We start from the raw sequence: 27,297 nt of genomic DNA on the forward strand, positions 1-27,297 counted from the left end.
GTATCCTGGTATGAGAGTGTAGGTATCCTGGTATGTGAGTGTATGTATCCTGGTATGAGAGTGTATGTATCGTGGTAGGAGAGTGTATGTATCCTGGTATCAGAGTAATTAATTTAGTAAATGTTTATAGTATGATGAGGTATCTGAAGGCGTTAGGTGACATGCTTAATATTTGATTTGAGGTCAATATTGGATGCAGATTGTGTGGTCAGCTAGCCTTGTTCTCCGACTATAATTCCACTACATGTTAGTGATCTTGATTGGTCAGCAGCAAAGTATTGACCAGTTGGCTGTTTTGAGTGACCTAAGCATTATACATCAAACTGGATTCTAACCCAATTAAATCACATTCAAACAGACTGGAGATTAGATAACATGCAGATGGTAAACACATCAATTTGGTCCGTCTCACAGACAAATCCCCCTCAGTCATAGGTAGGTCTTTCATAACTGAAGACAGGTCTCTCATAACTACAGACAAAGCCCTCACAGTAAGGTCTCTCAAACTACTAGGGACAAGTCTCTCATGGCCACAAGTAGGTTTCTTATAACTAAAGACAAGTCCCTCACAGCCAAAGGTCGGTCTCTCACTGACAGCTCTCTCATGACCACAGACAGGTCCCTCACAATATCAGACAGGTCTCTCAAAACCACAGTCACTGACAGCTCTCATGACCACAGACATGTCCTTCACAACCTCACACAGATGCTTCACAAACATAGACACTGACAGCTCTCGCGATCACAGGCACTGGTCCTGCAAAACTATAGACACTGAAAAATCTATGAAATTGATCAGAAAGTGATATTTGTTATAATAGATATTATTTGTTTCTAAAAAATTATTGATGACACTAACCGGGAAGCATAATAGGAAGTCGGTTATAAGAAAATACAGAAATGAAGGGACACAATTTGTGCTGTATAATTACATGTTGTGGAATTGGGCTTAATTGTATCTTGTAAGGAATATGCTCATCAGCTCCTGGAAAATGATTTTGGCATTGATGATTTCCTGTCCAGTGTAGATTAAGATAAATCAATTAAGTAAGATAAAGTTTTGAAGCTATTGTCAGTAACAATTCTTTTATCAGAAATATACTTATTGATGTCTGGAGAAATGATTTGATTATTTCTGGTAAGTGTACAGAAAAATGTAGTTCCTATTCCTGAGGTAGGTATTATTGTAAAAAAACCCTTCTCACCCTAGCTTAAGTAATGGATGTGAAGGATTCATAGAGGATCAGTCTCAAGTCTGAGGAGGTTGAGAATAGCAAGGTAAGGTGCTGTTTTCAACCACCACAAGCTGGAATCCTGTTGGAAAAAGAGGAGGTTATCTACTATAAGTATTAATAATATGGTCAATGTACAGGGAAAGAAGTTAATGTTTGTCAGGTAGTTAATAGTTTACAGGGAAAGAAGTTAATGTTTGTCAGGTAGTTAATAGTGTACAGGGAAAGAAGTTAATGTTTGTCAGGTAGTTAATAGTGTACAGGGAAAGAAGTTAATGTTTGTCAGGTAGTTAATAGTGTACAGGGAAAGAAGTTAATGTTTGTCAGGTACTTAATAGTGTTCAGGGAAAGAAGTTAATGTTTGTCAGGTAGTTAATAGTGTACAGGGAAAGTCGTTAATGTTTGTCAGGTACTTAATAGTGTACAGGGAAAGAAGTTAATGTTTGTCAGGTAGTTAATAGTGTACAGGGAAAGAAGTTAATGTTTGTCAGGTAGTTAATAGTGTTCAGGGAAAGAAGTTAATGTTTGTCAGGTAGTTAATAGTGTACAGGGAAAGAAGTTAATGTTTGTCAGGTACTTAATAGTGTTCAGGGAAAGAAGTTAATGTTTGTCAGGTAGTTAATAGTGTACAGGGAAAGAAGTTAATGTTTGTCAGGTAGTTAATAGTGTTCAGGGAAAGAAGTTAATGTTTGTCAGGTAGTTAATAGTGTACAGGGAAAGAAGTTAATGTTTGTCAGGTACTTAATAGTGTTCAGGGAAAGAAGTTAATGTTTGTCAGGTAGTTAATAGTGTACAGGGAAAGAAGTTAATGTTTGTCAGGTAGTTAATAGTGTACAGGGAAAGAAGTTAATGTTTGTCAGGTACTTAATAGTGTTCAGGGAAAGAAGTTAATGTTTGTCAGGTAGTTAATAGTGTACAGGGAAAGAAGTTAATGTTTGTCAGGTAGTTAATAGTGTTCAGGGAAAGAAGTTAATGTTTGTCAGGTAGTTAATAGTGTACAGGGAAAGAAGTTAATGTTTGTCAGGTACTTAATAGTGTACAGGGAAAGAAGTTAATGTTTGTCAGGTAGTTAATAGTGTACAGGGAAAGAAGTTAATGTTTGTCAGGTACTTAATAGTGTACAGGGAAAGAAGTTAATGTTTGTCAGGTAGTTAATAGTGTACAGGGAAAGAAGTTAATGTTTGTCAGGTAGTTAATAGTGTTCAGGGAAAGAAGTTAATGTTTGTCAGGTAGTTAATAGTGTACAGGGAAAGAAGTTAATGTTTGTCAGGTAGTTAATAGTGTTCAGGGAAAGAAGTTAATGTTTGTCAGGTAGTTAATAGTGTACAGGGAAAGAAGTTAATGTTTGTCAGGTAGTTAATAGTGTTCAGGGAAAGAAGTTAATGTTTGTCAGGTAGTTAATAGTGTACAGGGAAAGAAGTTAATGTTTGTCAGGTAGTTAATAGTGTTCAGGGAAAGAAGTTAATGTTTGTCAGGTAGTTAATAGTGTACAGGGAAAGAAGTTAATGTTTGTCAGGTACTTAATAGTGTACAGGGAAAGAAGTTAATGTTTGTCAGGTACTTAATAGTGTACAGGGAAAGAAGTTAATGTTTGTCAGGTAGTTAATAGTGTACAGGGAAAGAAGTTAATGTTTGTCAGGTACTTAATAGTGTTCAGGGAAAGAAGTTAATGTTTGTCAGGTAGTTAATAGTGTACAGGGAAAGAAGTTAATGTTTGTCAGGTAGTTAATAGTGTTCAGGGAAAGAAGTTAATGTTTGTCAGGTAGTTAATAGTGTACAGGGAAAGAAGTTAATGTTTGTCAGGTACTTAATAGTGTACAGGGAAAGAAGTTAATGTTTGTCAGGTAGTTAATAGTGTACAGGGAAAGAAGTTAATGTTTGTCAGGTACTTAATAGTGTACAGGGAAAGAAGTTAATGTTTGTCAGGTAGTTAATAGTGTTCAGGGAAAGAAGTTAATGTTTGTCAGGTAGTTAATAGTGTACAGGGAAAGAAGTTAATGTTTGTCAGGTAGTTAATAGTGTTCAGGGAAAGAAGTTAATGTTTGTCAGGTACTTAATAGTGTACAGGGAAAGAAGTTAATGTTTGTCAGGTACTTAATAGTGTACAGGGAAAGAAGTTAATGTTTGTCAGGTAGTTAATAGTGTACAGGGAAAGAAGTTAATGTTTGTCAGGTACTTAATAGTGTACAGGGAAAGAAGTTAATGTTTGTCAGGTACTTAATAGTGTTCAGGGAAAGAAGTTAATGTTTGTCAGGTAGTTAATAGTGTACAGGGAAAGAAGTTAATGTTTGTCAGGTAGTTAATAGTGTACAGGGAAAGAAGTTAATGTTTGTCAGGTAGTTAATAGTGTTCAGGGAAAGAAGTTAATGTTTGTCAGGTAGTTAATAGTGTTCAGGGAAAGAAGTTAATGTTTGTCAGGTAGTTAATAGTGTACAGGGAATGAAGTTAATGTTTGTCAGGTAGTTAATAGTGTACAGGGAAAGAAGTTAATGTTTGTCAGGTAGTTAATAGTGTACAGGGAAAGAAGTTAATGTTTGTCAGGTACTTAATAGTGTTCAGGGAAAGAAGTTAATGTTTGTCAGGTACTTAATAGTGTACAGGGAAAGAAGTTAATGTTTGTCAGGTAGTTAATAGTGTTCAGGGAAAGAAGTTAATGTTTGTCAGGTAGTTAATAGTGTACAGGGAAAGAAGTTAATGTTTGTCAGGTAGTTAATAGTGTTCAGGGAAAGAAGTTAATGTTTGTCAGGTAGTTAATAGTGTACAGGGAAAGAAGTTAATGTTTGTCAGGTACTTAATAGTGTTCAGGGAAAGAAGTTAATGTTTGTCAGGTAGTTAATAGTGTACAGGGAAAGAAGTTAATGTTTGTCAGGTACTTAATAGTGTACAGGGAAAGAAGTTAATGTTTGTCAGGTACTTAATAGTGTTCAGGGAAAGAAGTTAATGTTTGTCAGGTAGTTAATAGTGTACAGGGAAAGAAGTTAATGTTTGTCAGGTAGTTAATAGTGTACAGGGAAAGAAGTTAATGTTTGTCAGGTACTTAATAGTGTTCAGGGAAAGAAGTTAATGTTTGTCAGGTAGTTAATAGTGTACAGGGAAAGAAGTTAATGTTTGTCAGGTAGTTAATAGTGTTCAGGGAAAGAAGTTAATGTTTGTCAGGTAGTTAATAGTGTACAGGGAAAGAAGTTAATGTTTGTCAGGTACTTAATAGTGTACAGGGAAAGAAGTTAATGTTTGTCAGGTAGTTAATAGTGTACAGGGAAAGAAGTTAATGTTTGTCAGGTACTTAATAGTGTACAGGGAAAGAAGTTAATGTTTGTCAGGTAGTTAATAGTGTACAGGGAAAGAAGTTAATGTTTGTCAGGTAGTTAATAGTGTTCAGGGAAAGAAGTTAATGTTTGTCAGGTAGTTAATAGTGTACAGGGAAAGAAGTTAATGTTTGTCAGGTACTTAATAGTGTACAGGGAAAGAAGTTAATGTTTGTCAGGTAGTTAATAGTGTACAGGGAAAGAAGTTAATGTTTGTCAGGTACTTAATAGTGTACAGGGAAAGAAGTTAATGTTTGTCAGGTAGTTAATAGTGTACAGGGAAAGAAGTTAATGTTTGTCAGGTAGTTAATAGTGTACAGGGAAAGAAGTTAATGTTTGTCAGGTAGTTAATAGTGTTCAGGGAAAGAAGTTAATGTTTGTCAGGTACTTAATAGTGTACAGGGAAAGAAGTTAATGTTTGTCAGGTACTTAATAGTGTACAGGGAAAGAAGTTAATGTTTGTCAGGTAGTTAATAGTGTACAGGGAAAGAAGTTAATGTTTGTCAGGTACTTAATAGTGTACAGGGAAAGAAGTTAATGTTTGTCAGGTAGTTAATAGTGTTCAGGGAAAGAAGTTAATGTTTGTCAGGTAGTTAATAGTGTACAGGGAAAGAAGTTAATGTTTGTCAGGTAGTTAATAGTGTACAGGGAAAGAAGTTAATGTTTGTCAGGTAGTTAATAGTGTTCAGGGAAAGAAGTTAATGTTTGTCAGGTAGTTAATAGTGTTCAGGGAAAGAAGTTAATGTTTGTCAGGTAGTTAATAGTGTACAGGGAATGAAGTTAATGTTTGTCAGGTAGTTAATAGTGTACAGGGAAAGAAGTTAATGTTTGTCAGGTAGTTAATAGTGTACAGGGAAAGAAGTTAATGTTTGTCAGGTAGTTAATAGTGTTCAGGGAAAGAAGTTAATGTTTGTCAGGTACTTAATAGTGTACAGGGAAAGAAGTTAATGTTTGTCAGGTAGTTAATAGTGTTCAGGGAAAGAAGTTAATGTTTGTCAGGTAGTTAATAGTGTACAGGGAAAGAAGTTAATGTTTGTCAGGTAGTTAATAGTGTTCAGGGAAAGAAGTTAATGTTTGTCAGGTAGTTAATAGTGTACAGGGAAAGAAGTTAATGTTTGTCAGGTACTTAATAGTGTTCAGGGAAAGAAGTTAATGTTTGTCAGGTAGTTAATAGTGTACAGGGAAAGAAGTTAATGTTTGTCAGGTACTTAATAGTGTACAGGGAAAGAAGTTAATGTTTGTCAGGTACTTAATAGTGTTCAGGGAAAGAAGTTAATGTTTGTCAGGTAGTTAATAGTGTACAGGGAAAGAAGTTAATGTTTGTCAGGTAGTTAATAGTGTACAGGGAAAGAAGTTAATGTTTGTCAGGTACTTAATAGTGTTCAGGGAAAGAAGTTAATGTTTGTCAGGTAGTTAATAGTGTACAGGGAAAGAAGTTAATGTTTGTCAGGTAGTTAATAGTGTTCAGGGAAAGAAGTTAATGTTTGTCAGGTAGTTAATAGTGTACAGGGAAAGAAGTTAATGTTTGTCAGGTACTTAATAGTGTACAGGGAAAGAAGTTAATGTTTGTCAGGTAGTTAATAGTGTACAGGGAAAGAAGTTAATGTTTGTCAGGTACTTAATAGTGTACAGGGAAAGAAGTTAATGTTTGTCAGGTAGTTAATAGTGTACAGGGAAAGAAGTTAATGTTTGTCAGGTAGTTAATAGTGTACAGGGAAAGAAGTTAATGTTTGTCAGGTAGTTAATAGTGTTCAGGGAAAGAAGTTAATGTTTGTCAGGTACTTAATAGTGTACAGGGAAAGAAGTTAATGTTTGTCAGGTAGTTAATATTAATAGTGTACAGGGAAAGAAGTTAATGTTTGTCAGGTAGTTAATAGTGTACAGGGAAAGAAGTTAATGTTTGTCAGGTACTTAATAGTGTACAGGGAAAGAAGTTAATGTTTGTCAGGTAGTTAATAGTGTTCAGGGAAAGAAGTTAATGTTTGTCAGGTAGTTAATAGTGTACAGGGAAAGAAGTTAATGTTTGTCAGGTAGTTAATAGTGTACAGGGAAAGAAGTTAATGTTTGTCAGGTAGTTAATAGTGTTCAGGGAAAGAAGTTAATGTTTGTCAGGTAGTTAATAGTGTTCAGGGAAAGAAGTTAATGTTTGTCAGGTAGTTAATAGTGTACAGGGAAAGAAGTTAATGTTTGTCAGGTAGTTAATAGTGTACAGGGAAAGAAGTTAATGTTTGTCAGGTAGTTAATAGTGTACAGGGAAAGAAGTTAATGTTTGTCAGGTAGTTAATAGTGTTCAGGGAAAGAAGTTAATGTTTGTCAGGTACTTAATAGTGTACAGGGAAAGAAGTTAATGTTTGTCAGGTAGTTAATAGTGTTCAGGGAAAGAAGTTAATGTTTGTCAGGTAGTTAATAGTGTACAGGGAAAGAAGTTAATGTTTGTCAGGTAGTTAATAGTGTACAGGGAAAGAAGTTAATGTTTGTCAGGTAGTTAATAGTGTACAGGGAAAGAAGTTAATGTTTGTCAGGTAGTTAATAGTGTACAGGGAAAGAAGTTAATGTTTGTCAGGTAGTTAATAGTGTACAAGGAAAGAAGTTAATGTTTGTCAGGTACTTAATAGTGTTCAGGGAAAGAAGTTAATGTTTGTCAGGTAGTTAATAGTGTACAGGGAAAGAAGTTAATGTTTGTCAGGTAGTTAATAGTGTACAGGGAAAGAAGTTAATGTTTGTCAGGTAGTTAATAGTGTACAGGGAAAGAAGTTAATGTTTGTCAGGTACTTAATAGTGTTCAGGGAAAGAAGTTAATGTTTGTCAGGTACTTAATAGTGTTCAGGGAAAGAAGTTAATGTTTGTCAGGTAGTTAATAGTGTACAGGGAAAGAAGTTAATGTTTGTCAGGTAGTTAATAGTGTACAGGGAAAGAAGTTAATGTTTGTCAGGTAGTTAATAGTGTTCAGGGAAAGAAGTTAATGTTTGTCAGGTAGTTAATAGTGTACAGGGAAAGAAGTTAATGTTTGTCAGGTAGTTAATAGTGTACAGGGAAAGAAGTTAATGTTTGTCAGGTACTTAATAGTGTTCAGGGAAAGAAGTTAATGTTTGTCAGGTAGTTAATAGTGTACAGGGAAAGTCGTTAATGTTTGTCAGGTAGTTAATAGTGTACAGGGAAAGAAGTTAATGTTTGTCAGGTAGTTAATAGTGTACAGGGAAAGAAGTTAATGTTTGTCAGGTAGTTAATAGTGTACAGGGAAAGAAGTTAATGTTTGTCAGGTAGTTAATAGTGTTCAGGGAAAGAAGTTAATGTTTGTCAGGTACAGCGGATATTTATCATGTACACTCTGTAAATCAAAGTACTGAAAGTACTGAGAGGCTAAACGTATTGAAAAATGTTCACAAATAACCGCTAAGCTATATTACTTTCCCCATACTCCTACACTTTGGAATGCAAAAATTACTAAAATGAGAGAACCAGAGGCTATTTTTCTTAATTTTAAGCGATTTTATATCTTCTTTAATTCTTATTTCAAATTTGACGACAATAATGTGAACAAATCAAAATAGGTAAAAACAAAATACACACAACCATATATTTATCGCCAACAAGCCAAATGATAAATAGCTCTATGATGAAGTTGAGTAAATAAAACCTTTGAAATACCCAAGATGTTGCAATTACTATCCTATCAAAATGAGGATTTAAACAAATCGAAAGGACTTTATACCTACTTCTTTGTTTTGAATGTATTGCAAAGTAATAGTCCTTACTTATTATAATTATATTTGTAGTTGAGGAAAGTAGATAAGGTGTACACAGCATTTCAGATAGATAAAAGTGTAAGTAATTACATTAAATGTATTTACATGCCTATCTTCCTTGAAGTATCATGGTTAGACTTTTCTTCCAGTAATTATGTCTATAAAGGCATAGTTCTATGAGATTAAACCAGACTTCCATATATATACAAAATTTACAATATTTTCACTATAGGTACTACTATTGTTGATCTCCAATGCATTAGATAATGTCACCATGACATGCTAAATGAATAAATATGTTATGGAAATATTTTGTTTTAGTTAATTGATAATTATAAACATGAATTTTTTGGGGTTTTTTTTATACGCGCTTTATTTGAAGGAATATTTTCATTTTAAGGAACTTTGATACACATTAACCTTGAGAAATCAGCACAATCAACCTTCATCGAATAAAACTAAAACGTAAAAAATATAAGTTATAACAAAGTCAACATCATGATCAGAGTACAGTATTAAAAATATATCATTCATAAATCATGAGCACCAAATGTACCTTGCCTACGAAGCGCAAACTTTTTATCTTCTTGAAACTTGAAAAAGTGTCATGGCGGTGGGTGTGAAAATCCTGAAAAAGTGTCATATCTTCGGGTGTGCGCGTAGGACGAACGGTCCAATTTTGTGACGTCTAATGAGGTAAAGTGATGTTATATATTAAGACGATCTTGCCACAACGACAAGGATTAAAGCAAAATTGATGTTCTGTTTGTAAGTTTTGTTTGTTTATAAGTGCTGTTAGTTGATAATTCAAACCAAGCCCCCAGACTAGCTTCTTATCATGGCGCCAACTCGCACGTACAGTGTTCTGTACGCTTACGTAATGTCGAGAATTCTGTAAAATATATTATTCAAAATTTATCAATAGTTCAACCACACTGTGCTTCTTTTTTTTAAATATATAGTAATCGTATTGTTATTGGAAAAATAAACTAATTTTGGATGCTTTTAAAATAGCGATTTGAAAAATCGCGGCATTATTTACGCAGAAAATTGCCGCTAGAGGGCTCTAACTCTTTTTGATATTACAGCCAATGAGAAGGCCAGGATCGGTAAATTTTGTCTGAAAGGCCGACGCAATAGGCTATGCGTACTGAGTATGTTTAGCTTAAAAAAGTATCGTTAAATAATACAGGCCCTCTGGGCCTCTTGTTTATTGTAATCTCTTATTTAGAATGAGATCAATTATATGTTTCCTTGCAAAAAATAGTCAAAGAGCACTGATTTTTATTCCATTTGTTTACAATTATGATCCTTAACACTGTATACATGGTTTGAGCGGATCAGTATGGCAGTCATTCTTCTCAACTGTGTGACACTGGGGATGTACCAACCTTGTGAAGACCAAGTCTGTGATACAATGCGATGTCAAGTTCTTGAGAAGTTTGACCACTTCATCTTTGCATTTTTTGCCATCGAGATGATTATCAAAATTGTGGCAATGGGACTATGGGGCAAGTTAACCTACCTAGATGATTCCTGGAACCGCCTGGACTGTTTCATCGTGCTGGCCGGGTAAGTCCTTAAAGTTGTATCTTTGTTTACACATAGTGGCCCCTACCTCTGTATACTAGTTTACACTGTAGTGGCCCCTACCTCTGTATACCGCTTTGTTTGTTAATTAGCTTTAGACTATATATGCTACATGTTTGCTGTACACCTTAACATGCATAAAAATACACAGGAAAATTGAGTCTTTATAAAATCTTATAAAAACAAGCATTGTTTATCTTACTTACCTGCAAGAGGTGCCATCTGTACAATATCTTCTGAAATGAGTTTCACCGAATTGTTTCAGAAGCTTTGGCCTAAATTGACTTCTGGATATTGTAAACAGAAGTACATAGAAAACATTGTATATTTACTACCTATTTGATTTCTAATATCAATGATCTCGTTTATTTTTATGCATCCCTTTATTTTTATAACCACATCATTATCAGTCACTACAGACACAGAGAAATAGGAATGAGCACAGTATAAACAACCTTGTGTGTGAGCACCTTTAACAGTATCTTACTGCTGTGTCTTGTGATCAGTTCTGGTACAGTATCTTACTGCTGTGTCTTGTGATCAGTTCTGGTACAGTATCTTACTGCTGTGTCTTGTGATCAGTTCTGGTACAGTATCTTACTGCTGTATCTTGTGATCAGTTCTGGTACAGTATCTTACTGCTGTATCCTGAGATTGGTTTGTTTACTGCTGTATGTTGTGATCAGTTCTGGTACAGTATCTTACTGCTGTGTCTTGTGATCAGTTCTGGTACAGTATCTTACTGCTGTATCTTGTGATCAGTTCTGGTACAGTATCTTAATGCTGTATCTGGTGATCAGTTCTGGTACAGTATCTTAATGCTGTATCTGGTGATCAGTTCTGGTACAGTATCTTACTGCTGTATCCTGTGATCAGTTCTGGTACAGTATCTTACTGCTGTATGTTGTGATCAGTTCTGGTACAGTATCTTAATGCTGTATCTTGTGGTTGCTTTGGTTACTGCTGTATCTTGTGATCGGTTTGTTTACTGCTGTATCTTGGGATCAGTTCTGGTACAGTATCTTACTGCTGTATCCTGAGATTGGTTTGTTTACTGCTGTATGTTGTGATCAGTTCTGGTACAGTATCTTACTGCTGTATCTTGTGATCAGTTCTGGTACAGTATCTTACTGTTGTATTCTGTGATCAGTTCTGGTACAGTATCTTAATGCTGTATCTTGTGATCAGTTCTGGTACAGTATCTTACTGCTGTATCTGGTGATCAGTTCTGGTACAGTATCTTAATGCTGTATCTTGTGGTTGCTTTGTTTACTGCTGTATCTTGTGATCGGTTTGTTTACTGCTGTATCTGGTGATCAGTTCTGGTACAGTATCTTACTGCTGTATCTTGTGATCAGTTCTGGTACAGTATCTTATTGCTGTATCTTGTGATCAGTTCTGGTACAGTATCTTACTGTTGTATTCTGTGATCAGTTCTGGTACAGTATCTTAATGCTGTATCTTGTGATCAGTTCTGGTACAGTATCTTACTGCTGTATGTTGTGATCAGTTCTGGTACAGTATCTTACTGCTGTATGTTGTGATCAGTTCTGGTACAGTATCTTATTGCTGTATCTTGTGATCAGTTCTGGTACAGTATCTTATTGCTGTGTCTTGTGATCAGTTCTGGTACAGTATCTTACTGCTGTGTCTTGTGATCAGTTCTGGTACAGTATCTTATTGCTGTGTCTTGTGATCAGTTCTGGTACAGTATCTTAATGCTGTATCTTGTGATCAGTTCTGGTACAGTATCTTAATGCTGTATCTTGTGATCAGTTCTGGTACAGTATCTTGGTACAGTATCTTACTGCAGTATCTTGTGATCAGTTCTGGTACAGTATCTTATTGCTGTGTCTTGTGATCAGTTCTGGTACAGTATATTACTGCTGTATCTTGTGATCAGTTCTGGTACAGTATCTTACTGCTGTATCCTGTGGTTGGTTTGTTTACTGCTGTATGTTGTGATCAGTTCTGGTACAGTATCTTAATGCTGTATCTTGTGGTTGGTTTGTTTACTGCTGTATCTTGTGATCGGTTTGTTTACTGCTGTATCTTGTGATCTGGTACAATCATGATAAACATCAGGAATAGGTTTAGGGCATATTACCACTCTTATAACAGAATACAATGATTTTAGCTGAGTGATAAACCTGTGTAATATGGTGATGTTGATTTAATATAAAATTATTTCTTCTATGGGATGTTTAAGGTCTGTTTGTTTATTTAGTATAAAATTATTTCTACTGTGGGATGTTTAAGATCTGTTTGTTGATTTAGTATAAAATTATTTCTTCTGTGGGATGTTTAAGATCTGTTTGTTTATTTAGTATAAAATTATTTCTTCTATGGGATGTTTAAGGTCTGTTTGTTTATTTAGTATAAAATTATTTCTTCTGTGGGATGTTAAAGATCTGTTTGTTTATTTAGTATAAAATTATTTCTTCTGTGGGATGTTTAAGATCTGTTTGTTTATTTAGTATAAAATTATTTCTTCTGTGGGATGTTTAAGATCTATTGATTTAATGCTTGAAGATTTGTTTCGTTTTCTTTGTCCAAAGTTAATGATTTGTCTGATGTTTAATGATTTTTTGGTGTTTGATGATGTTTTGGTGTTTGGTGATCATATGGTGTTTAATGATGTTTTGGTGTTTGATGATGTTTTGGTGTTTGATGATGTTTTGTTGTTTGATGATGTTTTGGTGTTTGGTGATCATTTGGTGTTTAATGATGTTTTGGTGTTTGATGATCATTTGGTGTTTGATGATGTTTTGGTGTTTGGTGATCATTTGGTGTTTAATGATGTTTTGGTGTTTGATGATCATTTGGTGTTTAATGATGTTTTGGTGTTTGGTGATCATTTGGTGTTTAATGATGTTTTGGTGTTTGATGATCATTTGGTGTTTGATGATGTTTTGGTGTTTGGTGATCATATGGTGTTTAATGATGTTTTGGTGTTTGGTGATCATTTGGTGTTTAATGATGTTTTGGTGTTTGGTGATCATTTGGTGTTTAATGATGTTTTGGTGTTTGATGATCATTTGGTGTTTGATGATGTTTTGGTGTTTGGTGATCATATGGTGTTTAATGATGTTTTGGTGTTTGATGATGTTTTGGTGTTTGATGATGTTTTGGTGTTTGATGATGTTTTGGTGTTTGATGATGTTTTGGTGTTTAATGATGTTTTGGTGTTTGATTTGGTGTTTGATGATTTTTTGGTGTTTGATGATGTTTTGGTGTTTGGTGATCATTTGGTGTTTAATGATGTTTTGGTGTTTGATGATGTTTTGGTGTTTGATGATGTTTTGGTGTTTGATGATGTTTTGGTGTTTGATGATGTTTTGGTGTTTGATGATGTTTTGGTGTTTGATGATGTTTTGGTGTTTGGTGATCATTTGGTGTTTGCTGATCATTTGGTGTTTGATGATGTTTTGGTGTTTGATGATCATTTGGTGTTTAATGATGTTTTGGTGTTTGATGATCGTTTGGTGTTTAATGATGTTCTGGTGTTTGATGATCATTTGGTGTTTAATGATGTTTTGGTGTTTGATGATCATTTGGTGTTTGATGATGTTTTGGTGTTTGATGATCATATGGTGTTTAATGATGTTTTGGTGTTTAATGATGTTCTGGTGTTTGATGATGTTTTGGTGTTTGATGATGTTTTGGTGTTTGATGATGTTTTGGTGTTTGATGATTTTTTGGTGTTTGGTGATCATATGGTGTTTGATGATTTTTTGGTGTTTGGTGATCATATGGTGTTTAATGATGTTTTGGTGTTTAATGATGTTTTGGTGTTTGATGATGTTTTGGTGTTTGATGATGTTTTGGTGTTTGATGATCATTTGGTACAAAGTTCCATTGTTTGTTAGTTGGTGTTAAATGTTTTAATTGATGTCTATAATTATCTGTTCAATTATTTGTTTACTGAGAATTTGATAATTTGTTTGTTGAATGTTTAATAATTTGTTTCATTAAAGTTTAATGATTTGTTTCATCCATAAAATGTAATTATATCTTTGTTTGAAGTTTAATGATTTGTTTGTTAAAAGTTTAATGATTTGTGAGTTGAAAGTTTAATGATTTGTTTGTTAAAAGTTTAATGATTTGTGAGTTGAAAGTTTAATGATTTGTGAGTTGAAAGTTTAATGATTTGTTTGTTAAAAGTTTAATGATTTGTGAGTTGAAAGTTTAATGATTTTTGAGTTGAAAGTTTAATGATTTGTTTGTTAAAAGTTTAATGATTTGTTTGTTAAAAGTTTAATGATTTGTGAGTTGAAAGTTTAATGATTTGTGAGTTGAAAGTTTAATGATTTGTTTGTTAAAAGTTTAATGATTTGTGAGTTGAAAGTTTAATGATTTTTGAGTTGAAAGTTTAATGATTTGTTTGTTAAAAGTTTAATGATTTGTTTGAAAGTTTAATGAGTTGAAAGTTTAATGATTTGTGAGTTGAAAGTTTAATGATTTGTGAGTTGAAAGTTTAATGATTTGTTTGTTAAAAGTTTAATGATTTGTGAGTTGAAAGTTTAATGATTTGTGAGTTGAAAGTTTAATGATTTGTTTGTTAAAAGTTTAATGATTTGTGAGTTGAAAGTTTAATGATTTTTGAGTTGAAAGTTTAATGATTTGTTTGTTAAAAGTTTAATGATTTGTTTGTTAAAAGTTTAATGATTTGTGAGTTGAAAGTTTAATGTTAAAAGTTTAATGATTTGTGAGTTGAAAGTTTAATGATTTGTGAGTTGAAAGTTTAATGATTTGTGAGTTGAAAGTTTAATGATTTGTAAGTTGGCAGTTTGGTGATTTAGAAAACAAATCTACCTCAAGTGTTGATGTCTTTTTAATTGGTCAAACTTATTACTGACAATATGGAACTTCTTCTCAATTGATTTTGTCTATCTTATGTACACTGACATGTAAAATGTTCCTTTTCCCCAGATACAGTGTAAGGAGACATTGGCCTCTTTACTGAAAGGTCCTGTATGAACCTTTTTGATGTCTTCATATCCAGACTGAGTTTTTTCAATTGATTACAATTATAAGCTATTAATTACATTTTTATAACACTTGTTATTAGTTATAAAATACATACATATAACATATGAATTACTCATCAGTTGTGTACTGGTAGCATGCTAATCACTTACCAATTACATATTTATAACAGTTTGACAAAGTACGGCCAAAAAAATTGGTCAATTCCTTACCATTTTGTACACAATATACATCAATGGTAGTACGCTCCACACTGGTCATTTGTCTGATGAAGGTGACCGTGTAGATCTCGTACACTACCTACGTCAGTGCTAGTACACTCCACACTGGTCATTTGTCTGATGAAGGTGACTGTGTAGATCTCGCACACTACGTATGTCAGTGTAAGTACGCTCCACACTGGCCATTTGTCTGATGAAGGTGACCGTGTAGATCTCGTACACTACCTACATCAGTGCTAGTACACTCCACACTGGTCATTTTTCTGATGAAGGTGACAGTGTAGATCTCGTACACTACGTACATCAGTGTTAGTACACTCCACACTGGTCATTTGTCTAATAAAGGTGACCATGTAGATCTCGTACACAACTTGCGTCAGTGCTAGTACACTCCACACTGGTCATTTGTCTGATGAAGGTGACCATGTAGATCTCGTACACTACGTACGTCAGTGCTAGTACACTCCACACTGGTCATTTCTCTGATGAAGGTGACCATGTAGATCTTGTACACAACTTGCATCAGTGCTAGTATACTCCACACTGGTCATTTGTCTGATGAAGGTGACCATGTAGATCTCGTACACTACGTACGTCAGTGGTAGTACGCTCCACACTGGTCATTTGTCTGATGAAGGTGACATTGTAGATCTTGTACACAACTTGCGTCAGTGCTAGTACACTCCACACTGGTCATTTGTCTGATGAAGGTGACCATGTAGATCTCGTACACTACGTACGTCAGTGGTAGTACGCTCCACACTGGTCATTTGTCTGATGAAGGTGACATTGTAGATCTCGTACACTATGTACGGCAGTGCTAGTACACTCCACACTGGTCATTTGTCTGATGAAGGTGACAGTGTAGTCATTGTCACACTCTAACCTTCTACTGGTTGTGTTATAAGATGAAGGTGACTGTGTAGTCATCGTCACACTCTAATCTTCTACTGGTTGTGTTATAAGATGAAGGTGACGTCACGCTCTAATCTTCTACTGGCTGTGTTATAAGGCCTTCTATTCTATTGATATTATCAACCTGAAGAAAATGTTCCAAAATACTAATAACTTACCAACTACATACAAATTACCTACTTAAAACATACTAATTGCTTATCCATTACCTACATATACTAATTACCTAACCATTTACATATATATGACCTACTTATTACTCACAAATTATATACATATAACATGCTTATTTACAATTATACTTCTAACATGGTAATACTTAACAATACCATACATAGAATGTACTAATTACTTACTAATTACATAGCATATTAATTAGATACTAAATGTATACTTATCCTTATTGCCAACTATTTACATAATGTTTTCCTTTGTCTCTTATCAAAGTACTGCACTCTGAAAATGATTCAATGTTTGCCCAAAAATCAGTTATCGGAAATACTTCTCCTGGAGGGGTGCGGTCCTGGAAAGTTGTCAGTTGATGAAACTTTTCAGCAGTACATTCAGGCATATCTCAAAGAGATCAGCTGATTACAGTCGATGGCTTATATTTTGCATGGAATATGTTTTCCTGTTAATGTGGAAGGAGAATCAATCACGAATTCAAATCCCTCATGGTTATTTGTACAGAAATATTTCTTGATGAAATCCATGCTAATTAGGTTATCGATATTGGATTCCATATATCTTATACTCCATCACAAAAGTCTAGATCATCATTCGTGAAATCATTTATTCACAAATAAGAAGTATGATCCTGAAATAAAATATACACGAAGCGATTTACAGTAGTATGTGATGTATGAAAACAGGCTCACTGTTACCTGTATTTGACATTCCTTTAACCTTAACTTCAACAGGCAAAAATTAGAAATCCTACAAAATGTTCATATTGCATCCTGTGTTACCTACACTTCAATCCATAATGAAGGACTTCTGCTACAAATCCTTGCTCCAACACTAGTTCTATCAATAACTCAATGAGACATAACAAATTTTGAAAATAAAAACAAAAAATAATGAACTTCTTGTTTTCTTCGAACTGCAACAAAACTATAAAAGGTCAGTGGTAGAAGATTAGTTTACTGAGGTTTTAGCTGCTGCCTGGTTTTCGTTGAAATTAATGATTCAGGTCACCACTTGATTAAGGTCTTGTTCTGTGTACAATGGTGACTAATTCAGCAGACTGGTATCCATGGAGACCAAATGTGTCCTGTGTTTTACACAGGCAACACATAGATCTGGAAATGATAGTGCTCATGAGTCCACTATTGTATTGAAACCAACATCATCAAAAGAACCTACAGGGAGACTTGACAACCAAGGTTGAAACATACCCATGACAACCACAGGTGGGAGTTGGCATTACAACCAATTCTATGGGCAGCCATCACAATCGTCACTGGGAATGGCTATCAATTGAAAGTTTTGGGGTAGCCATGGCAACAAAAGCAGGGGGTAACTGTGTGAAATAAGACTGGGAGTCACCATGAATATAAAGGTTATAGAGTAGCCATGACAATAAAGGTTGTGGAGTAGCCATGACAGTAAAGGTTGTGGAGTAGCCATGACAATAAAGGTTGTGGAGCAGTCATGACAATAAAGGTTGTGGAGTAGTCATGACAATAAAGGTTGTGGAGTAGCCATGACAATTAAGGTTGTGGAGTAGCCATGACAACAAAAGTTGTGGAGTAGCAATAATAACAAAGGCTACAGGCTGCAGTGACAACAAAGACTGGGAGTAGTCGTGACAATAAAGGTTGTGGAGTAGCCATGACGATAAAGGTTGTGAAGTAGCCATGACAATAAAGGTTGTGGAGTAGCCATGATAACAAAGGCTGCAGGCTGCAATGACAACAAACACTGGGAGTAGTAATGACAATAAAGGTTTGCGAGTAGCCACGACGATAAATGTTGTGGAGTAGCCATGACAATAAAGGTTGTGGAGTAGCCATGATAACAAAGGTTGTGGAGTAGCCATGATAACAAAGGCTGCTGGCTGCAATGACAACAAAGACTGGGAGTAGTAATGACAATGAAGGTTGTGGAGTAGCCATGCCAACTAAGACAACAAAAAGGAGTAGCCATGACAGTTAGACTGGGAGTAGTCATGACAACAAAAAGGCGCAGTCATGACAGTTAGACTGGGAGTAGCCATGACAACAAAAGGGAGTAGCTGTAACAAGAAAAGATTGGAGTAGCTATGAATTTGAGTAATCTTGACAACAAAGACTGGAAATAGTCATGATATCAATGACTAGGAGAAGCCATTACAACAAAGACTGAGAGTAGCCATTACAACAAAGACTGAGAGTAGCCACTACAACAAAGACTGAGAGTAGCCATTACAACAAAGAGTAGCCATTACAACAATGACTGAGAGTAGCCATTACAACAAAGACTGAGAGTAGCCATTACAACAAAGACTGAGAGTAGCCATTACAACAAAGACTGAGAGTAGCCATTACAACAAAGAGTAGCCATTACAACAAAGACTGAGAGTAGCCATTACAACAATGACTGAGAGTAGCCATTACAACAAAGACTGAGAGTAGCCATTACAACAAAGACTGAGAGTAGCCATTACAACAAAGAGTAACCATTACAACAATGACTGAGAGTAGCCATTACAACAAAGACTGAGAGTAGCCATTACAACAAAGACTGAGAGTAGCCATTACAACAAAGAGTAGCCATTACAACAAAGACTGAGAGTAGCCATTACAACAAAGACTGAGAGTAGCCATTACAATAAAGAGTAACCATTACAACAAAGACTGAGAGTAGCCATTACAACAAAGACTGAGAGTAGCCATTACAACAAAGAGTAGCCATTACAACAAAGACTGAGAGTAGCCATTACAACAAAGACTGAGAGTAGCCATTACAACAAAGACTGAGAGTAGCCATTACAACAAAAAGTAACCATTACAACAATGACTGAGAGTAGCCATTACAACAAAGACTGAGAGTAGCCATTACAAAAAAGACTGAGAGTAGCCATTACAACAAAGAGTAGCCCTTAAAACAAAGGCTGAGAGTAGCCATTACAACAAAGACTGAGAGTAGCCATTACAACAAACATTACAACAAAGAGTAGCCATTACAACAAAGAGTAGCCATTACAACAAAGACTGAGAGTAGCCATTACAACAAAGACTGAGAGTAGCCATTACAACAAAGAGTAGCCATTACAACAAAGTCTGAGAGTAGCCATTACAACAAAGACTGAGAGTAGCCATTACAACAAAGACTGAGAGTAGCCATTACAACAAAGTCTGAGAGTAGCCATGATAACTAATACTGGAAGTAGATATGACAACCAATGCTAGGAGTAGCCATGACAACCAATGCTGGGAGTAGCCATGAAAATGAATAGGTAAAGGTAGACAGTGAGAAGCCATCTCTTATTTAGATATATTACCTCAAGGTAATTACTCCAGGATTCTTGTCCATGGAGACTAATTATTATATACTGATCAGGTAAATAGACTTGTTTTGAAACATTTGACCTTTAATTGACCTTCACCAGAAATGTTGGGTGCCAGTCTTGATTAAAGTTGGAATGTTGACCTGAATTCTACACAATTAATAAAATATTCCTGCACATGTTGCATGTCGCCAGTCAGAACAGGGTGTAGAGTGAAATGTTGTATAAGAAAATCTTCAATGCTGCATTGTTCACTGTCTATATATATGTGGTCCACTTGAGACAAAGTCTCATGGCTACCTATTGTGAATCCCTTCTGTCAACTGTCATTCATCTTCCATTGTACCTCTGTGCTGACCTATTGTGATATCCTTTTGTCAACTGTCATTCATCCTGCATTGTACCTCTGTGCTGACCTATTGTGGATCCCTTCTGTCAACTGTCATTCATCCTCCATTGTACCTCTGTGCTGACCTGTTGTGAATCCGTTTTGTCAACTGTCATTCATCATCCATTGTACCTCTGTGCTGACCTATTGTGAATCCCTTCTGTCAACTGTCATTCATCCTCCATTGTACCTCTGTGCTGACCTGTTGTGAATCCGTTTTGTCAACTGTCATTCATCATCCATTGTACCTCTGTGCTGACCTATTGTGATATCCTTTTGTCAACTGTCATTCATCCTCCATTGTACCTCTGTGCTGACCTATTGTGATATCCTTCTGTCAACTGTCATTCATCATCCATTGTACCTCTGTGCTGACCTGTTGTGATATCCTTTTGTCCAGCATTTTCTGTCATCCATTGTACCTCTGTGCTGACCTATTGTGGATCCCTTCTGTCAACTGTCATTCATCCTCCATTGTACCTCTGTGCTGACCTGTTGTGATATCCTTTTGTCAACTGTCATTCATCCTCCATTGTACCTCTGTGCTGACCTATTGTGAATCCCTTCTGTCAACTGTCATTCATCCTCCATTGTACCTCTGTGCTGACCTATTGTGAATCCGTTTTGTCAACTGTCATTCATCATCCATTGTACCTCTGTGCTGACCTATTGTGATATCCTTTTGTCAACTGTCATTCATCCTCCATTGTACCTCTGTGCTGACCTATTGTGATATCCTTTTGTCAACTGTCATTCATCCTCCATTGTACCTCTGTGCTGACCTATTGTGATATCCTTCTGTCAACTGTCATTCATCATCCATTGTACCTCTGTGCTGACCTATTGTGATATCCTTTTGTCCAGCATTTTCTGTCATCCATTGTACCTCTGTGCTGACCTATTGTGATATCCTTCTGTCAACTGTCATTCATCCTCCATTGTACCTCTGTGCTGACCTATTGTGATATCCTTTTGTCAACTGTCATTCACCATCCATTGTACCTCTGTGCTGACCTGTTATGATATCCTTTTGTCAACTGTCATTCATCCTCCATTGTACCCCTGTGCTGACCTATTGTGATATCCTTCTGTCAACTGTCATTCATCCTCCATTGTACCTCTGTGCTGACCTATTGTGATATCCTTTTGTCCAGCATTTTCTGTCATCCATTGTACCTCTGTGCTGACCTATTGTGATATCCTTTTGTCAACTGTCATTCATCCTCCATTGTACCTCTGTGCTGACCTATTGTGATATCCTTCTGTCAACTGTCATTCATCATCCATTGTACCTCTGTGCTGACCTGTTGTGATATCCTTTTGTCAACTGTCATTCATCCTCCATTGTACCCCTGTGCTGACCTATTGTGATATCCTTTTGTCAACTGTCATTCATCATCCATTGTACCTCTGTGCTGACCTATTGTGATATCCTTTTGTCCAGCATTTTCTGTCATCCATTGTCCATCATACGTTTGTAAACTTTACATATTTTTAACTTCTTCTAGAAAACCCATGAACAAATTAATTCATTAGTTTGACGGAAACCTTCCATGACAAAGGTGCACCAAAAATGTAAATTATGAAGTTCTCGACCCCCTCTGGCCTTGGGGATGAAACCACAAAGGATCAAATTGACTGAAATTTCAAAAATCTTTTTCTCAGTGCCCTTAAATGGTAAATTATATAATCTTTGTGGATGGAAGGGTATTATGGTGATTTACCTAAAATGTCAATTTTATGATCCCTGGACACACAATTTCTCCTTGGGAGAGAGTAAAGTTAACTTTCATATATATAGGAAAATTATATTGATGAGCATGTTTTTCCATTGAAAATAGATCAAACTTGTTATGAATTGATATTGGATGACAGTGAAATGTAATGCACATATTGGCCCTGGCTGTCCCTGGCTGTCCCTGGCTGACCCCAAGGGACTGATTAGCATTGCCAAAAAGGATCAAATTAACAAAATTTCTACATTTTCTCAATAACCAAATATGGAAGAATCAAATATTCTTTATTGTTAGAAGGATATATTCAGGATTTACAGAATTGTAAATCTCATTACCCTAGCTACAACATCAGTAAAACTCTTTATTCTGTAACTCTCATGACCCTAGCTACAACATCAGTAAAACTCTTTATTCTGTAAATCTCATGACCCTAGCTACAACATCAGTAAAACTCTTTATTCTGTAAATCTCATGACCCTAGCTACAACATCAGTAAAACTCTTTATTCTGTAAATCTCATGACCCTAGCTACAACATCAGTAAAACTCTTTATTCTGTAAATCTCATGACCCTAGCTACAACATCAGTAAAACTCTTTATTCTGTAAATCTCATGACCCTAGCTACAACATCAGTAAAACTCTTTATTCTGTAACTCTCATGACCCTAGCTACAACATCAGTAAAACTCTTTATTCTGTAAATCTCATCACCCTAGCTACAACATCAGTAAAACTCTTTATTCTGTAAATCTCATTACCCTAGCTACAACATCAGTAAAACTCTTTATTCTGTAAATCTCATGACCCTAGCTACAACATCAGTAAAACTCTTTATTCTGTAACTCTCATGACCCTAGCTACAACATCAGTAAAACTCTTTATTCTGTAAATCTCATCACCCTAGCTACAACATCAATAAAACTCTTTATTCTGTAAATCTCATGACCCTAGCTACAACATCAGTAAAACTCTTTATTCTGTAAATCTCATGACCTTAGCTACAACATCAGTAAAACTCTTTATTCTGTAAATCTCATGACCCTAGCTACAACATCAGTAAAACTCTTTATTCTGTAAATCTCATGACCTTAGCTACAACATCAGTAAAACTCTTTATTCTGTAAATCTCATGACCCTAGCTACAACATCAGTAAAACTCTTTATTCTGTAAATCTCATGACCCTAGCTACAACAACAGTAAAACTCTTTATTCTGTAAATCTCATGACCCTAGCTACAACATCAGTAAAACTCTTTATTCTGTAACTCTCATGACCCTAGCTACAACATCAGTAAAACTCTTTATTCTGTAAATCTCATGACCCTAGCTACAACATCAGTAAAACTCTTTATTCTGTAAATCTCATGACCCTAGCTACAACATCAGTAAAACTCTTATTCTGTAAATCTCATGACCCTAGCTACAACATCAGTAAAACTCTTTATTCTGTAACTCTCATCACCCTAGCTACAACATCAGTAAAACTCTTTATTCTGTAAATCTCATGACCCTAGCTACAACATCAGTAAAACTCTTTATTCTGTAAATCTCATGACCCTAGCTACAACATCAGTAAAACTCTTTATTCTGTAAATCTCATCACCCTAGCTACAACTTTTCTGTCCCTGAACTGGTAGCATTTCTCATATTCTCTCCTCTATTCCATACGTTCATCCCAACTGTTCCAGTTTCTGAGTTAGGTGACCTGTTAAGCCCCTGGGCCTCTTTTTAAATTTTTTACTTCTTCTTGAAAAACCCTGAATCAATTTCAATTTTGAAGGAACCTTCTATGGCCAAAGGTGAAACAAAGTTATAAATATATGGTTCCTTCCCATCAGGGGCCCAAGGGTTGTTGCACAAAAGGGGTGATATTTTATTTGGTTAAAATTATTTGTTTAGGATGGCAGATGATATGCACATGTTGACCCTGATTGACTCTAAAGGACTGAATGACTGGACCCAAAGGAGTCAACTTCACTCCAATTAAAAAAAATCTACTTAATACCCAGATATGATAGAACCTGTTAAATACTCTTCATGGATGGAAGAGTTTATATAGGAAAATTAAACCTACAGGTAGTGAGTTAGGGATGAGGTGAGAGCAATGTTACAGCCTAGATCTGAACCTACAGGTAGTGAGTTAGGGATGAGGTGAGAGCAATGTTACAGCCTAGATCTGAACCTACAGGTAGTGAGTTAGGGATGAGGTGAGAGCAATGTTACAGCCTAGATCTGAACCTACAGGTAGTGAGTTAGGGATGAGGTGAGAGCAATGTTACAGCCTAGATCTGAACCTACAGGTAGTGAGTTAGGGATGAGGTGAGAGCAATGTTACAGCCTAGATCTGAACCTACAGGTAGTGAGTTAGGGATGAGGTGAGAGCAATGTTACAGCCTAGATCTGAACCTACAGGTAGTGAGTTAGGGATGAGGTGAGAGCAATGTTACAGCCTAGATCTGAACCTACAGGTAGTGAGTTAGGGATGAGGTGAGAGCAATGTTACAGCCTAGATCTGAACCTACAGGTAGTGAGTTAGGGATGAGGTGAGAGCAATGTTACAGCCTAGATCTGAACCTACAGGTAGTGAGTTAGGGATGAGGTGAGAGCAATGTTACAGCCTAGATCTGAACCTACAGGTAGTGAGTTAGGGATGAGGTGAGAGCAATGTTACAGCCTAGATCTGAACCTACAGGTAGTGAGTTAGGGATGAGGTGAGAGCAATGTTACAGCCTAGATCTGAACCTACAGGTAGTGAGTTAGGGATGAGGTGAGAGCAATGTTACAGCCTAGATCTGAACCTACAGGTAGTGAGTTAGGGATGAGGTGAGAGCAATGTTACAGCCTAGATCTGAACCTACAGGTAGTGAGTTAGGGATGAGGTGAGAGCAATGTTACAGCCTAGATCTGAACCTACAGGTAGTGAGTTAGGGATGAGGTGAGAGCAATGTTACAGCCTAGATCTGAACCTACAGGTAGTGAGTTAGGGATGAGGTGAGAGCAATGTTACAGCCTAGATCTGAACCTACAGGTAGTGAGTTAGGGATGAGGTGAGAGCAATGTTACAGCCTAGATCTGAACCTACAGGTAGTGAGTTAGGGATGAGGTGAGAGAAATGTTACAGCCTAGATCTGAACCTACAGGTAGTGAGTTAGGGATGAGGTGAGAGCAATGTTACAGCCTAGATCTGAACCTACAGGTAGTGAGTTAGGGATGAGGTGACAGTGTTACAGCCTAGATCTGAACCTACAGGTAGTGAGTTAGGGATGAGGTGACAGCAGTGTTACAGCCTAGATCTGAACCTACAGGTAGTGAGTTAGGGATGAGGTGACAGCAGTGTTACAGCCTAGATCTGAACCTACAGGTAGTGAGTTAGGGATGAGGTGAGAGCAAGCAATGTTACAGCCAAGATCTGAACCTACAGGTAGTGAGTTAGGGATGAGGTGACAGCAGTGTTACAGCCTAGATCTGAACCTACAGGTAGTGAGTTAGGGATGAGGTGAGAGCAAGCAATGTTACAGCCAAGATCTGAACCTACAGGTAGTGAGTTAGGGATGAGGTGATAGCAGTGTTACAGCCTAGATCTGAACCTACAGGTAGAGACATAGCATAAGTCTGGGCCTACATTGGCAGTAGCATCAGTTTGAGGCCTGACAAGCTGTTCACAAATTATACAGATAAGATATGTTCTCAGTAAAGTCAGTTTCATCAAAATGAAGTAGTGGCACCCGTGGGAAGAGAAGTGATTTTAGTCCATTTGTGCTGCTTTGTCTGGGAGTAAGGTTCCATACTAGTACATGACTGCAGCCTTGTGACATAGAACTTTGAGGAAATGTGGGAGCATAATGCAATTATGCACTGTGCAATATGCTGGTTACATTCCAATCAAGCATGCACATTGGCAAATCAAATTAGTACTTGATATTATCATGGCTGCATTGAAGTGTTGTCTGGTGTAGCCTTTCCTGTAATGTGTCACATCCCAGGGTAATCTCAGTTAGTACACCAACCAGAAAACACCCAAACACATCTCAAATAAAACCAATATTCATATGTTTAGAAAGTCACTAAAGAATCATCATGAATTTAATTGTCTTAATCATATTATATAGAAATAGTCTTGACCTTGATGTCGCAATATTTGACCTTGATGTCACAAACTTTATCATTATGTATAGAAATAGTCTTGACCTGGATGTCACAATCTTTATCATAATGTATAGAAATAGTCTTGACCTGGATGTCACAATCTTTATCATTATGTATAGAAATAGTCTTGATCTTGATGTCACAATCTTTATCATTATGTATAGAAATAGTCTTGACCTGGATGTCACAATCTTTATCATTATGTATAGAAATAGTCTTGACCTGGATGTCACAATCTTTATCATTATGTATAGAAATAGTTTTGACCTTGATGTCACAATCTTTATCATAATGTATAGAAATAGTATTGACCTTGATGTCACAATCTTTAACCTACTGTACAGAAATAGTCTTGACCTGGATGTCACAATCTTTATCATAATGTATAGAAATAGTCTTGACCTTGATGTCACAATCTTTATCATTATGTATAGAAATAGTCTTGACCTGGATGTCACAATCTTTATCATTATGTATAGAAATAGTCTTGACCTTGATGTCACAATCTTTATCATAATGTATAGAAATAGTCTTGACCTGGATGTCACAATCTTTAACCTACTGTACAGAAATAGTCTTGACCTGGATGTCACAATCTTTATCATAATGTATAGAAATAGTCTTGACCTGGATGTCACAATCTTTATCATTATGTATAGAAATAGTCTTGACCTGGATGTCACAATCTTTATCATTATGTATAGAAATAGTCTTGACCTTGATGTCACAATCTTTATCATAATGTATAGAAATAGTCTTGACCTGGATGTCACAATCTTTAACCTACTGTACAGAAATAGTCTTGACCTGGATGTCACAATCTTTATCATAATGTATAGAAATAGTCTTGACCTGGATGTCACAATCTTTATCATTATGTATAGAAATAGTCTTGACCTGGATGTCACAATCTTTATCATTATGTATAGAAATAGTCTTGACCTGGATGTCACAATCTTTATCATTATGTATAGAAATAGTCTTGACCTGGATGTCACAATCTTTATCATAATGTATAGAAATAGTCTTGACCTGGATGTCACAATTTTTATCATTATGTATAGAAATAGTCTTGACCTCGATGTCACAATCTTTATCAAAATGTATAGAAATAGTCTTGACCTTGATGTCACAATCTTTATCATGATGTATAGAAATAGTCTTGACCTTGATGTCACAATCTTTATCATAATGTATAGAAATAGTCTTGACCTGGATTTCACAATCTTTATCATAATGTATAGAAATAGTCTTGACCTTGATGTCACAATCTTTAACCTACTGTACAGAAATAGTCCAGTTCTGGTCTGATTGTTACAATGAAATGCTGTTCCTCTTATGGAAGTTGGATACTCATTAATGGACAATTTTGTGGTTTGTGAATTTAACACATGAAGGTTTTTTTTCTTTTTAAATGTTCCCTGTTGTTGTTATTATTGTTTTTGTCAGGTTTAACAAATGAAATGTTTATAAGAATGTATTGTGTGTAGCAAAGCATTGCTAGATACCTGGAAACAAATGGCAACAGAAGCCCAGATT

The 27,297-nt window shown here is 35.9% G+C and overlaps 1 protein-coding gene across 1 annotated transcript in view; it reads left to right on the forward strand.

Annotated features, from left to right (window-relative positions):
• The first annotated feature begins 9,628 nt into the window (after positions 1–9,628).
• LOC132557266 (voltage-dependent T-type calcium channel subunit alpha-1G-like) overlaps positions 9,629–27,297 on the forward strand; it is a 212,357-nt gene continuing 194,688 nt past the window's right edge. The window contains exon 1 of the mRNA XM_060221755.1: positions 9,629–9,855. Within this exon, the coding sequence (XP_060077738.1) occupies positions 9,629–9,855 (227 nt within the window). The remainder of the gene's footprint in view (positions 9,856–27,297) is intronic.

This window comes from Ylistrum balloti, unplaced genomic scaffold, assembly GCF_031769215.1.
Source record: "Ylistrum balloti isolate Yb309-2 unplaced genomic scaffold, AGI_CSIRO_Ybal_v1 Utg370652, whole genome shotgun sequence".
Lineage (NCBI taxonomy): Eukaryota > Metazoa > Mollusca > Bivalvia > Pectinida > Pectinidae > Ylistrum > Ylistrum balloti.